Raw genomic sequence first — 15,930 nt, forward strand, 5'->3', positions numbered from 1 at the left:
GAAGATTCAACACCCTCAGTTAGCTCTTTGATGCCTTAACATGGCTACTTTTTGTATAATCTCAATTGTATTTGCTGAAACTTAACCACCCCATCCCCAATGCCCTTCCTCTTTATAACTTAGAGAAGATTCTGTTACCAATGAATGTTATCACAGTAACCCAAAGGAATCTATACACTTTTAGGCAGACATTTTGGTATTTTCAGAAAACTTTTTAAAATTTAAAAATAGTAGCCCTTTTTTAGAATATGACATCATCTTTATTTTTAGTTGGAGTTTTAAATGGTGACAATTGCTTCTAAACAAATGTCAAGCCATGTCTAATAAAACATCAGTCATAATAAGTCATAATATATCAGTCCAAATTTGCTGAGTACATTAATGAAAATAAAATGTCTTACAACAAAAATGACCTCTTGGCTAGTCTTCTGAAGCCACCACTTTGATATCTTTGTGGAAAAGCATATTAATGTTATTGAAAAAGCTGTGATTAATTAGAGATTTTCTTTTAAAAAATTGTTACAAAATAGTGCCTAGCAGGTATTTGGAGAATGTATTCAGTGATTACATTCAGAGCAAGTGCCTTCAAAGAAGAATTTTATTCAGATTATATACACAGAAGATTTATGGCATAATCTCTCTACCTTTTATATGCTGGACCTTAACATCTTTTTTTCTAGCTAATTTGGGCATAGGAATCCCTCTTCTGGCGAGTAACTTTATCAGCCCAGATATGACTGTTCATCTGCAAAGTGAAAATGGAGTCTTGGGTTTGGTAAGATAGAAATTAAAATTTTATCTATGCAGTCTTGTTGGAGAAAGAGATATTCCATACTGTGAAATATTCTTATAACTGAAAGTTGTTAGCTTAAAAGTCCCAACCTTATTTTTCTCTGTTTATCATCAGATTAAAATATTTAACTTTTCCCATAAAACAGTGATAATTGTGAGCATATAGTGTTGCATTTTATGTGGTAGAAGGTAGTTTCCTGGCTGTGTGACTGTGACTGCTTCCTCCTCCTTTGTCAGTTGGGCAGCTTCCATCTCCCCCTGTTATGCCTGCCCAGAGAGACCTCCCCATTTCCTCTTTGGTGAACTGTTTTTAACTCTTGTGTGGTTGGACAAGATAATGAAGGTCGTCAACAATTCCATATTAAACAAAAATCAGTAAGACTCTGAATGAGAAACTGAAGCATAAAGTTTCTATTTTAGGGCAGCGACATTTTTTGACAGTTGATGTTCTCGTTTAATTCTCGTTTTGAGGCCGTGTTGTTCAAAAGGGTAGAATTTTCTCTTCTTCAAGATTAACCTTTCAAATGAGTTCAATATTTTCATAGAATTTGGCCATACTTTTTATTCGGTATTATAATAAAATTCAGGAATGCTTTTGCTTCCTAGATGATATTTTTTATTTAATTGTTAACTATGGCAGAGATTATTTATAGTTTGCCAATTTATAACATCTCTAATCTTTTATTGTTTCTCAATAGATCTTAACTGTTAATGCAATAAGAATTCTAAATGTGGAAAATGTATATCCAGTATTTAAAATATAAATAATGATCCTGTGTATATATTCAATACTGATTGACTGAGGCAATATTCATGACCATTTTCAAAAACACGAAAATGGCATGTGTCTGGATAAAAGCGGTTTCATATTGAAGTGAAAGCCTCACACTTTTAAGGTATCTTAGAGCTTATCTAGAGTGACCAATTCCCTCATATTGAAGACAAGGGAAGTAAGTGGATGTGAATCACCCATGGTCAGTGTTTAAAGGAAAGTTTACATAGGTCTAAAACATTAGTTGCCACTTCAATTTATTTAAAGGATAAATTTTTGGTCCCTCTTTAGAAAGTATGTTAACATTTTATAGCCAATATTTCCTTGTTCTTGGCTCCATCTTATGCTTTTTTCTTTTCTTTTTTCCATTTCATCCCTTTTTGTTTAATATATGTTATGAAACTACTTACTCCATTCGAGTAATTAGAGATGCCTTATAAAAATACATACAAGATTGAAAGACAAAACCTTAGTGAGAATAACCAGGCAAAGGGGAATAAGGGCATCAGAACTTAGAAGTGGTGAGAGGGAAGGTTAGAGCTCCAGGCTGGAGTCGTTAGGGGCTGCATGCGAAAAAGCTAGAACTTTGTGTCTTCAGATCCTTCTAGCCAAATAATGCAGCCACTTGGTTTGTATTCACTGATTCTACCAGGAAGGTTTATGTATAACATTGGCCACATAGTAGGTACTAAATAATGACTTTCTGTTTTACTGACCTCTATTTCTAATAGCTTAATGTTTCTTTCAAACTTTGGTAATTGTTAGAAAATATTTTTCATTTACCCAATCATAGTTGTTAGTGTAGAAAAGACTAATCAGTATGAGAAACAGAGCCATGAAAACATCAGGGTTATTTTTAAAAGGTTCACCTCAAGTCTTTTGATGATTATTTCTTAAGGTTTTTAGAGAAGTTATTTATATTACAGTTTCAGTGTGTGATTCAGTGAGAAACTTCTTTTACTAATTGAACACATGCTTTGTTTGACAGGGTCCATATCCATTACAAAATGAAATTGACGCAGATCTAATCAATGCAGGTAAACTCACCTATTACATGTTTTTCCAGTGTTTTCCTTTGCTATTAATTTAGTTCTATGTCAAATAATAATAATAAGTTGATTCTTTGCCTTTTTTTGGAGAGTGCTCCACTGTATTTTTCACTGAGGAGGAGAGAGAATCCTTCCTAGTCCCCACTTGCCTGGCTTGCTTGTTAGAGGTCTCCTCTTACTTAGGGCAGGGTAAGGTAAAGGAGAAATTGCAGATGGGGGTGCATACAATGGCAAGAGCTTTGGTGAGTCAATCACTCAGTGTCCAGGCCATACATAGAGAGCCCTCTCAAATGGAGTAATGAGGAGAATTACAGGAAGGGACAGTTTACAAGGGTGTGGACAGGATTAAGGGAAACCAGGAAAGGATGGTGAAGGACCACAGGGAGTTATTATCAGCCCTAGGCCTTAAGGAGCAGCTGTGGGAGAGGGCCACCTAACAGGAACTGTGGCCTTTGGAACATAGCTATCTTGCAGAAACCTGGGTGAGGGTAAGGGTGGTGATCTCCTCTGTTGGGCCTCCTGCTTTTGCCTCCCCTTGGCTAATCCCAGGTTGAAATAGGTCTGCCTTCTCAGGATGAGAAGGGTGGGAGTGGATCCATAAAAAGAAAAGATCTGGTGCACTGAGATTTTTTTAGTCCTCATTGGAATGGGAGAGCATCCTTCAAAAGTTCAAGGGTGCTTAAGGATGTGCTCTGCCACTAAGTACAACCCAGTAATGTAAGTAATAAATGCAGAGTTTCTTTGAATTGGGAACTCTAGCCTTCTCCTCTCCTTTGTTCCCACACCCAGAAGCTTTGTCCTTTATTATTAGCCTTTTATTTGGGACATAGAGTCACATGTAGTAGCAGCCTAAGGAGGAAAAACAGGTCTTTGTCACTGCCCATGCTTGAATCAACACTGCCACCATGTTGGGGCTGAAGATTATGCTTAGAATGGGGCTGCCTATAAGAAGCTAATTTTTATGTTCTAGCGTGATTTTCCTTACCCTTCTTTTACTCCTATTCACTCCACCCCCGCAAAAATATTATTCTTACTTCATGTTCAGAAATAGTATGTGTAGATCTCAGAAGAGAAGCAATATTAGCTGAATATAAAGGCCAGCTGCCAAGTAGAAATGATGTTTGATACTTGGCATTTTGGGAAGTAAAACAGCTTCTGGTTGAATAGTTGAATTAGTTAACATGACTCAACTCTGTAAGGCCCACTGTGGTAAAGCAATGACATTTAACCAAGGCTGTAATTTAATTGTACTGTACCCTTTAGCAATAGCTCATTGATCTGTGAAAATATTTGCTGCTTGGTTTAATTAATTTATGATGTTAGTGAGTTATTTGCAAAATGAATAACTCCATTTTCCACGTTTCAGGCTTGAGTTCGTAAAACTCACATTCCTTGGAAAAGTTGTTACTCTTTTCAATAACATTGTTGGACAGTAGGCATTTCTGATTCCATTGAGCTTAAAAGTAGCTCAATCCTAATGAAGCCACCAGATTTATATTTCAACTTCTGAAATACCATGTATAATCTTAAACTACTTTGTAAAACAAGAATTCATTGCTTTTGGGAAACCAAGCTGCAAAGCAGTTTAATAATATTCAGCTACTTTCATCAAAGTCCTCTTTGGGTTTTATGATGCTTTTGACTTTAGAGCTGTGAAATTAGAGAGGAAATACTTTGAGCTAGAGAACCCAGAATATAAACTGGTGGTTTCCTCAACTCCCCAAATTTGGCAGTTACCTGGAAGATCAGCCCATTGTTTTTGCTCATTTGAAAGGATTCTTATAGAAATCCCTTGAAATGAATACAAAGAGTTATATTTCTGGGTGTAATCAGTGTATTAAAATTTTAAAATAGTAACAGAACTGTTTCTAAGGATCCCTTTTTCCAAATAATCTTGTATGATTATGTAACGCTGAATTACCACTTATATAGCGCTATATAGTGTACAGCATGCTTTTTCACATGTATTATACCATTTCAGTCTCAAGTGAAACCTCATTATACAGATTGGGAAACTGAGGCTCAGAAAAGTTAAGTGATGCGCTCAAGATCACATTGCTGGGGACTGGACACACACAGTCTCCTGCTCCTGGCCCCTGGCCTTTTTCTCTATTCATTGAGCTATACTTTCTGAGAAGCTGAGTTTACAAAGGTGCAGAGGGCAGTGCTTAGAACATTTCAGAGGTCCCGTAAGATCTGGGCTTGAACCTGCAGCACTCCAATGCAATTCTTTCATATTAATTACATTTTGTGTTCTTCTCTATTTATTAATATTATGTTCTTATTTTATGATACAAACAATATTTTAAATGACTTACCTTTGATTGAAACTGCTAAAGAAGGACCCACCAAGTTAATCTTATGGCTTATAAATATCTCTGGCCCCTGCCATGTGCCTCTAGAGCAGAGGTTTTCAGTGGGCAAGGGGGGTGATTTTACTCCCCTGGGGACATTTGACAATGTCTGGAGACATTTTTGATTGTCACACCTCAGGGAATGTTACTGGCATCAAGTGGGTAGAGGCCAGAGATGCTGTTAAATATCCTGCAACAACCAGAACAGCCCTGCTGCCCCAAGAGTTATCCAGCCCCAAATGTCAAATAGTGCCTGCTCTAGAAGTCTGTGTGCTGCAGTTGAAGAAACACAGGCCTGCAGACTAAGGTACAAAGAGTGCAGCATTCAAGATCTATCTCATGGTTTCACTGACCTTTCCAACTTGATCTTTCACTACACCCTCCAAGGACACCTGTGTTCACTCATACTGGCTGCTAGGTCTATTCTGATCATGACTTGTGCTTTCTTTCCTCCATGCGTTTGCTCTTCCTGTACCTTCACCAGATTTTTTTCTGTCACCTTCCTTTGTCATCCCCATCTCCTTATCGATAATTTCCTATTGAAATGCATTATACCTATTCTTCAAGTCCCAGTTCATTTGTCCCCTCCAAATCCTTCTGCGGCTGAAGCGTGGTCCCCAGGCCCATAGCATCAGCATCACCATCACTGGGGACTTGTTAGAAATGGAAATTCTCAGGCCCTACCACTTGCCTACTGAATTACAAACTCTGGGAGTTGAGCTCAGCAGTCTGTGTTTTTATAAGCCCCCCATGTGATTCTGATGAGTGTTATAGTTTGAGAACCAATGGTTTAGTGTTTTCTTTGTAGCACTGTTCAAGGCATGCGGTAGATGTTTACTTGATATTGAGTGAATGACATGTTAATCATGAACTAAAGGACTCAGTAACTATGAAATTGAATAACTTGATAGCCGGACTATCATGAAAGGATCTAGACATACACAGAGAAAAATTGGAGGAGACAGAAATCAATCAGGAATAGCCAAATAAGAAAGCCCTTTTTCTTTAAGATATTGATTGTATTATTGGTTATAGTTTTTTCTTGACCAAATTTGGACATTGAATTTGAAAAGTATGGATTCAGCTTTAGAATATCTATTTTTATTTAGATATTGGATATTTAAAAAATACTGAAATTAACTTTGTTTCTGAAGAATGTAATTTGTAAGATGCCAGAATGTTAGCAGGGTCCTGACAGTAACTTCTTTTCATGAGAATTGTTGACTGGGCCCTTTCATAAAATTATGCTTCATAAATCACACGAGGAGACCAAAGCTCTCTCCATTGATCTCAAACTTTTCTATAGAGTTGGGGTTTTTTTGTTTGTTTTGGTGGGGAAGATTAGCCCTGAGCTAACATCCATTGCCAATCCTCTTCTTTTTGCTGAGGAAGATTGGCCCTGGGCTAACATCTGTGCCCATCTTCCTCTACTTTATATGTAGGACACCACCACAGCATGGCTTGATAAGTGGTGCGTAAGTCCATGCCCGGGATCCGAACCTGCGAACCCTGGGCCGCCAGAGCGGAGCACACGAACTTAACCACTATGCCACCAGGCTGGCCCCCATCAAAGTTTTCTTTAAAGTGGCAAATAATGCCTTCCACGTACTATCCAGCTGGTGGAGATTGCCATTTGGAAGTCATTGTGATTCAGCACATCGAGAACAAAGAACGGAGATTTTTATGTTTCTCTGCTTTTTTGTCCTACAGATTCTTCCTCCTTGCCTCCCCCCTCACAGAATTGACAGGGAACTAAATTTGCTGGACATGGAAGTTGTGTTAGGATAAGATTTAGTTGTATTGTGCCTATCCTAAAATCTAGCGTTCACAGGCTGGCTGTATCACTCCACTGTGTAAGCCAATTGCTTGGTCCTGTAGCATCATCCCTAGATGAGCGATGGCATTGTCTCTTTTCTAAGTAGGTTTGGAGTGAGGAATAATAACAATGACAATAGTAAAAGCTAATGTTTATGGAGTCCTTTCTCTGTGCCAGGCACTAGAGTAAGGACTTTACGTGCATTATTTCATTTAATCCTGCAAATTTTACGTGCTGTCTAAAAGCTCCTACCAACACACCAAAATACCAGAAAATGTTTTCCAAAGCTTTTCAGCTTTATGGTGCTTTGAAAGATGTGAAAATGTTTCCTTTGTTTAGAATCAAACTCCTTTGGGATATATAAATAGTTTTACTCTGTCTCTGTACTTGAGCTCAAATGAAAGGGAATATTGATGAAGAAGTTAGCTTTCAGACAAGACTTGAGAAGCTGAGAGTACAGCTGTGTTGCACAGCTAGGCATGATCAGACCACTCTGGTCCTGTTGTGTCCGGGAGCATTTGTCTGTTCCAGTCTTGGAATCACAACTTTTCTTCCCCTTCTTTTTGTCTGCCCTATTACACTGAGGTAATGCATGGGATGTTCGCAGACAGTTGACTTATCTTTGGCAAAGTGGCATGTGAGCACTTTTCTGGTGGAGACCAGAAGCTTCTCCTGGGCACTTGAAGCTCCTGAACAGACAGGGAATAGATCACAAGAAGAAAGCAGCTCAGATATACATTGGCCAGGATAGGATGTTATTCCCTGATTTCATCAAAGTCCTTTGGTTTTAATAGAAATTTACAAGAGCAAGAGAGGAAGGATGAGGCAGAGAGAGAAAGAGAGAGAGAGAGATTGAAAGAAGAGATTCAGGACTAATGATGTTAAGGAATTCAGTGGGATCTCTCTTTCTAGATTATTCGTTGATTTTTAAGAAATATCTGAGGAGCATCTGTGTCATTCCTTGCAAAGTTGCATTTCTTCATGTTTATTCCACAATGTCTTTGCTCTAGTGACTACAGTAGCATTGGATTCTGGCAGGTGCATCCCAGGAACCCCTTTCCTCCTTCACTCCTATTAGCATTTAGCAGGGGCTTGGGAAGGGAGTGGGGCTGGTGGGAGGTGGGGATGGGTGTAGCCAACAGTGGGGTGCATTGTCTGCAGAGAATTTCAAGACAATAATGAAATTAAAACTTGGCCGGCTTTTATTATCACCATGCAAGGGCAAATCTGAACAACGTTAGTGACATTGTTCGCTCCTCTTCATAGGGCAGACAGTTCCCATTGTGTCCCCCACATTCCTGTCGCCACTGCGTTTTGGTAAAGGGAACCATAGTTCTTTAGGGAACAGAGAAGGTATAGACCCCTCTCTCCATGTGATTTCCACTCTTAGAAATCTAATAGCCTTTTCTTTCTTTCTTTTTTTTTTTCTTTCTTGTGTGTATGTGTTTAGGCAAGGAAACAGTTACTGTTCTTCCAGGAGCTTCTTATTTCTCCAGTGATGAGTCATTTGCGATGATCAGAGGGTATGTAATAATGGAGCCCCTTATGTTTCACACAGTGTGGAATGAGCTGAGTCATCCCGAGTGTCAGTGAGGCTCTGAGACACAGCCACATCTCCCAGCCAGAAAACCATCATACGTTGGTTTGGCTGCACCAAGATGTGAAATTATTCACATTGAATGTTGGGAATTGGAACATCCAGTTGCTATTATTAAAAGAACCCCCCAAATGGAATATATATCTGTGTGCCAACATACTGAAGTAAACATTTTTAAGGTTCTTTCTGAGGATCCTAACATTTTCTACCAACGATGTGTTCATTTTCTAGCTATGGTTTGTCTTCACATGCAGCCCCATTCTCCCTCACCGAAGGAAACAAAGTCACTGTGTACACCTGTTTTTAATTTGTTTTTGGAGACAATATAGGCTATAATTTTTTTTAAAGAACTCTTAATGGTTATTTCTCTACATCAGCTTGAGCTGATCTATTTGGAAATTAGATGTTGGGTGGGGAAAGTAAATGTATTTTGGGGGTATAGAATTATTTATTTTAATTTTTGGCAATTTCAAGCAAACAAGACAAAGCTCGTGAAATTTGCTTTCTATTTCCTCTTTTTCTTTGTCAGGGGACATGTTGATCTAACAATGCTAGGAGCAATGCAGGTTTCAAAATATGGTGACCTGGCTAACTGGATGATACCTGTAAGTAGACATTTTTTTCATTTGAATTATGCTTGGGTCAGAATAATTGTTTTTGAAATATTAATAAAAATCTTGTCAAATTGCTATGATAGCACAATATAATTGTTAAAAAAATAAAGAAATATTTTAATGTATAGTTCTTATTTGAATCAAATTTTAATTAAACAAGCACTGAGAAATATTCAGCCTTGTGAGTTTAGTATGTAGTTGGGACTGAAAATAGGCAAGATCAGGACCAAAGCAGAATTTTCCAGAAAGAAACAGAGAATTAAGGAAGATTAAAAAAAGATAGTTTAATTATACTCTGATAAAAGAAATATAAATATTTAGCATAACTAAGTTTTTATAACTAGAAACAACAATGAATGAGTTCATTAATTTTATGTTAATTCTATTATTTTCTTATTCACAGTGATTAAAATCCTCTCTTGATCAGTCACGTGACCCCATAAGTAATCAGTCACATTGTCATCCATTATGGAATACAAAACCTGTGGTGTTTAAATATGCTTGTGAAATGCAGTTTTTATTTACTAATCACCCAAATCAAGGAAAGGACCTCTTAGAATTAGCTTTGGAGAAAAGACTGTAATCAGTTAATTTATAAGTGTGGTTCATAGTATTCCAGGTTGTTGCTCTCTGACATGTATATAGAAACAACAATGAATGCATGTTCATGATTATGAGCTCCTCTTAGCTGGTGACTCATGTTCCTCTTTTTTTTTTTATGAGGAAGATCAGCCCTGAGCTAACATCCCTGCCAATCCTCCTCTTTTTTTTTTTTTTTTTTTTTTGCTGAGGAAGACTGGCCCTGGGCTAACATCTGTGCCCATCTTCCTCCACTTTTTTTATATAGGACGCTGCCACAGCACGGCCCGACAAGCGGTGCATTGGTGCGCGCCCGGGATCTGAACCCTGGGCCGCCAGCAGTGGAGCATGTGCACTTAACTGCTACGCCGTGGAGCCAGCCTCAGGTTCCTCTTTTTATGTGTGTGTTTAAGGATTTCTGTGTTTCTCTGTAGCATCAGCTAAAAGGTATTTGTTTAAGTAACTGAAGCTGGTGTTCTATGATTTGAAAGTTTTTTTTTTAAATCTTTTGGGTTTTCTTTAATAATTTTTGAGGAAGGTGAATTAATATAGTTGATAAAAATGTTAGAAATTGTGTTCGCTTGACTCTCTTGATCTAATATCTCCTGAAATATTATTTTAAAGTTTCAATAATTATTAAAGCCTTAGTTCTCAAACTTGGTTGCATATTGGAATTACCAGGGAATTTTAAAAAGTATTGCTGCCTGTGTCCCACCCCTAGAGTTTCCAGTTTATTTGATCTGTAAGGTAGCGTGGGCACTAGGCATTTTAAAAACAACACTGGTGAATACAATATGTAACCAAGTTTGAGAACCAATGTATTAAAGAATAATCATATTCATATTTAAAATGTAAGGGAAAAATATGACCCATTAATAGTAAGAACCCTTAGCAAATTATTGATTATATTATTATTCTAGTTTAAAAATGTTTGTCATTCTAGATCAGCCGTAGTTAATAACAGCAGCTTTTGGAGGCTTCAAAGAAATCAGGGGGAGTCTTCTGAGCATTGTACAGTGAGTCACATTGACAGTTTATGGGAATTCTTATTTGTGTAGGAAATCAGAATGTATTTTTATTTTCAAATTTTAGAAGAAGACCATATAGGTAGTTGAAGGAGCACACAAAAGCCCTAGATTTTAGCCCTGACTCTACAAGTAATCAAGGTGTGACTTTGAACATGTCACTTAAGCTTCTTGGGTTAAAGCATCCTCACCTATAAACTGAGGGTTTGAGACTAGATAATTTCAGGGGTCCCATCTGGCTCTCATAGCTTTGCAGTTAAGAGCAAGGGCCCTGTGGGGAGACATATCTGGGTTGAAATCCTATTTTCGTCATTTGCTAGCAGTATAACTTGAGAGTTGCCTGCTTTTCCTTACCTTTAAAATGGGAAGGATAGAATACCACTTACTTTATAGCACTATATAAAGGAATAAATGATGTAATGCATACAAAGTATGTGGCACAGAGCTTGACATATAGTACCTGCTAAATAAATGGGTTGTTATTATTTGATAGGTTTAGAGGGAGAAGTTGGGGATACCTGGCAGAGAAGGGAATAGCATTGGTTACTGTGAACAAAAGCAATAGAGTTTTAACTATGTCTATTTCATTGGACTGTTAATGAGTTTTGAAATCAATTTGCACAGTGGTCCTGGGTATAGAGCAGAAGTGTGTGGAACACGTTTTTGCCTTCAGGGAACTTGGACGTCTTTAAAAAGTCAGTATACAATTTGTTTATATTGTGGTTTGGTACACAGTGCTACGAAGACTGGAAGCTCTCATAGTGAGAGTATGCATTATGTAGTTGTCATTTGCAGGAAAGATTTTCCAACATGTATCAAATTTTTGCATATCCTGTTGAGATTTCTGTGAATGATTAAAACATCAGTGTTTATTACTTTGTAATTTTCTTAATACAATTTAGAGCCCATGAGTTTCCAAAGGACTGGACCTAGCAGGGTGGCGGTGGGGAACTTTGGAGTTCTGAAGGAATGTTGAGAAAAATTAAGCGTGAAAAGTGTTCTTGTGTCTAGTTCCACTCTTTTAGTAATGGAAGTTGGGGTCTGATGAGCATTTCTTTTGTTCTTTTGGTAACTGATAATCGCTTCTTGGCTTCTCATATGTGATGCACAGTGCAGTGTATATTTTGATTCCTTTGGACATAGGATAGCTTAAGAGTCCAGACATGAGCTTTAGTTTGGAAGAGATCTGATTTGAATTTCAGCTCTACCTCTTACAAATGATTCAATCTAGAGGACATGTTTTTGTCAGGATTAAGTGAGAAGAAAGTGAAAAATGAATGCTAAAAGCATTCCATAAATAATGTGTATTATTTTCATCTTCTTCAATGCTCTATTGCTTAATATTAAAGAGGGAATATTTGCCTTAAAATGCATTGGCATAAGCAAGACTATATTTTACATTAACTAGAACAACCTACTTATTCTAAGTTTGTATTCAAGTACCAAAAATTAAACTCTTGGAGGACGCATTTCTTGCTCTTGTTAGTTTTGGGTAAGATATAGCCTAGCCTCCTGATACAGTTTCAGTGAACAATCTATTTCTATTTGTCCCAAAGATTTATGTTGATTTATAAAATTTAGATATATTTTTTATTGCAAGATCTGGCAGTCAAGAAGCTGAAAAGTTTAGCTTTATTATATCATTTTTAACTTACTTTTATCTTTTTACTGAGTTTAATAATCTTTCACTGGTTGTAAAGCCTTGAGTTTCTCTGCACCATGGCATCCCCATCAATCATTACAGTGTCAGATTATAATAAACATTAAACTTTTAAGGCTGCCAAATGGTGTGGGTGCTATTTGTCTTATCCTTTAATAGCTTCTTAGTATGCAGCATTGGTCCCATGTACACAGATTTTTAAAAATTCTGCCCTGAGCATCTGAAGAGAGAAAATTGGACAAAACAGTAGTTGGCTCCTTTGAGTTCCCTGATTATCGTGGTAGTGGTAAAACCCCAGGCAAGCTACAAAAATGTGGAAAGATGTGCAATCCGTTGAATCTACATTCAGAACTGCTCTGGCCTTCCTGATGCCTATTTTTGGAAGACAGCTGCCATAGATTATTGACTTGTGAAGGGAAGCAGATGTGTATGATCAGCTATAGGGGCTGGTTCTTGCAAGCATGCAACAGTGGCCCGCTGGTCAGGGCTGCTGTATATGAGTGACACAACAGCCAAGGGCCTGCTCCTTCTACGTGGGGAGAATTGAAGCAAGGCATTCTTAAGGCAAGGAGAATAGGATATTTTTGGTGTTTGTTTTTCCCTCACATTTTTCATTTCTTTGTGCATTTGAAAAGAATAAATACAAATTAATGTTGTACTCCTGTGTGCTACATTTATGAGTACATAAAATTGATTTGGTCTTCTAGATATGATGTCTGTTTGAAATAAGCTAACTCTCTAGTCTTTCTATTTGTACAACTAAGAGCGTTTGTGTTCAAGATTCAATCCAGTGTTTTAGTTGCATCAATTGTAGTCTAAATATTAAATCCATAGATATAGATATAGAAATATAGAGATCACAGTATAGATGAAGATATAAACATACAGATATAGATATGATTTTAACATATTGGTGTCTTGTTCATTGGTCCCAAGGCTCAGGAAACTACAAACTATTGGTAAGGAAAAAGGACAGATGGAAAATATATATGTGATGGTATGACGCTCTTACAATTATTTAGTAATGCTTTTGCCATATCAGTGTAACATAGTGGGAATTGTACAGAACTTTGGAATTAGAAAGACCTGTCCTTAAACACTGGTTCTGTCACTTATTGGTGGTGTGGCAAATCATTTCATCTTAGTATACTCATTTGTAAAATAATAATATTTAACTCATATACTTGTTCTGGGGATTAAATTAATTAGTTCATTCAACAAGTATTTATTAGGCATGTATTAAGGGTCATGCACTGTTCTAGCCTTTTGAAGGTACAGCAGTTAACAAAACAGATGAAATTCTCCACATTTATGGAGCTGATGTTCTAGCAGGGCCCATGTGCAAATATGGCCCATGTGCCAAATCTGGCACACTGCCTGTTTTTGTAAATAAAGTTTTATTGGAACACAGCGACATTCATTCATTTACATATACCTATAGCTGCTTTTGTGCTGCAACAGCAGAGTCGAGTATTTGCAACAGAGAATCTATGGCCTACAAAGCCTAAAATATTTACCATTTAGCCCTTTATAGAAAAGTTTGCCAAACTCCTGCAAACTTTGAAACTTCTTGATCTTTGATTTGAAAAGTTTCATTTCTATTATAAGCATGTAATGCTATAAATTTCTCTCTAAGCACGATTTCCAAATATTTGGTGATTTTCCACAAAACTCTGTGTTAATTTCTAGTTTAATTATCTTGAGGTCAGAGAATTTACTTGATATGATTTCCATCCTTTTATATTTGAGATTTATTTATGGTCTAGAATATAGTCTATCTTACTGACTCTTCAATCTGCACTTGAAAAGAATGTGTATTCTGCACTTGTTGGGTAGTGTTCTATAACTGGCAATTAGGTCAAGTTGGTAGATAGTGTTGTTTAAGTCATCTTTGTCCTTTTATTAATTATGAAGAGAGGAGTACTGAAATCTTCAACTATAATTGTGCGCTTGTCTGTTTCCCCTTTCAGTTTTATCACTTTTGCTTCATATATTTTAGAGCTCTGTTACTAGTTACATTAATATACATTTAAGATGGTTATGTTCTCTTAATAAATTGACCTCTTTATTGTTATATCCTTCTTTATCTCTGATAATATTTCTTATTCTGAAGTCTACTGTCTGATATTAATATAATCACTCTCCATGGTATATCCTTTTCCATTCTTCTATCTACAACCTATCAGCTTCTTTATATTTAAGTCAGTTTTTGTAGTTAGTATATAGTTAAGTCTTGCTCTTTTATTCAGTCTTATAATCTCTGACTTTTAATTGGAGGTTTAGGCCATTTACATTTAATGTAATTATCAACATGGTTGGGTTTAAATGTATCAGCATATGATTTTTTTCCCCATTCGCCCCATCTATTCTTTTTTTCCCCTCTATTTTCTCTTGAATCAGTTAAGTATTCTTTATGATTCCATTATATCTTCACTGTTAACTTATTTTCTTATTTTTTTTTTATTGGTTCCTCTAGGGTTTATAATACATATCTTTTATTTATCAAAGTCTACTTCAAGTTATATATCACTTTACATATAATGTATGGACTATACGGCAGTAAACTTCTATTCCTTGCCCTCATCCTATTTGCTGTTGGTTGTACATTTTATTCTGCATATGTTATAAATCCAATACTTTGTTATTATTTTTGTTCTAAACAGTCAACTACTTTGAAAGAGATTGAAAAGTGAGAAAAAATTATGTATTTTATATGTTTTCATTATACTACATTTATATATGTACAATTGCATATTTTCCCAACATATCTGCTCTTTCCTGCACTTTTCCTTTACGTCGATCCCGATTGCCATCTGATGTTGTTTTTCTTCTGATTGAAGGACATCCTTTGATCTTTCTTGTAGGCAAGTCTTATGGATGTCATTTAGGTTGATTCTTTCAATATTTGCTTTTATGCTTTGTTAAGGTTACTTGAAGAGCAGTCTTTATTTCAGTCTCATTATTCCCACTACTGAGGTGATTTCTTTCTGAGGGCTCTGCAGGATGCCCCATGTATTATGAGGCCTTTCCCCTCTGGCTAGTAGGAATGTGAATTGTTCCCAGATCTGTGTGAGTTCTGGACATCTTTTGCCTGGTACTTCCTACTGGTTCTTCCCTAGGCCTTGGATAATTTCCTCTTGTATATGCACACATCAGTAGTCTGCCAAAGACTTGAGGTGAACCCTTTGCAAATCTTCAGAGCTCTCTCGCTGTGTAGTGACCTCCTGTCTAGTATTTTGAGATTTCAAGTCAAATTCTGGTTGCTTTGGTCTCTCTCAACCCAACAAGACTGCTGGTTTCTACCTCGGTTCCCCTCCCTGCACTGCAGCCTGCAAACTCTCTCTAGGCGGTAGCTGGGTGCAATCGCAGGCCCACCCATTGGCTTCCCTCAGAGATCACAGTCCTGTACTGCCTGTTGTTTAATGTCATAAAGGTACTTTTTCTTATGTTTTGTCTGATTTTCTAATTGTTTAATATGGTTAATAATATTTTTGAACTTACATCCTTATATATATTTTGGATGGTTTTCTTTAGTATAAATCCCTAGAAGTAGAATATCTTGGTCGATTTCTTTAAGGTTTTTGATACCTTTTATTGAATATTGAATATTGAATTACTGTCTAGAAAAGTTACCCCAATTCACACTCACACTGTTTCCACTCTATTACCAAC

General features: G+C 36.8%; 1 protein-coding gene across 3 annotated transcripts in view; it reads left to right on the plus strand.

Annotated features, from left to right (window-relative positions):
• Positions 1–15,930, plus strand: part of OXCT1 (3-oxoacid CoA-transferase 1) — a 130,294-nt gene that overhangs the window by 66,508 nt on the left and 47,856 nt on the right. For all 3 annotated transcript variants that reach the window (XM_058564163.1, XM_058564162.1, XM_058564164.1), the window contains 4 exons: positions 681–775; positions 2,553–2,601; positions 8,234–8,306; positions 8,910–8,985. In XM_058564163.1, coding sequence (XP_058420146.1) covers positions 681–775; positions 2,553–2,601; positions 8,234–8,306; positions 8,910–8,985 — 293 coding nt within the window. The remainder of the gene's footprint in view (positions 1–680; positions 776–2,552; positions 2,602–8,233; positions 8,307–8,909; positions 8,986–15,930) is intronic.

Source organism: Diceros bicornis, chromosome 20 (genome assembly GCF_020826845.1).
Source record: "Diceros bicornis minor isolate mBicDic1 chromosome 20, mDicBic1.mat.cur, whole genome shotgun sequence".
Lineage (NCBI taxonomy): Eukaryota > Metazoa > Chordata > Mammalia > Perissodactyla > Rhinocerotidae > Diceros > Diceros bicornis.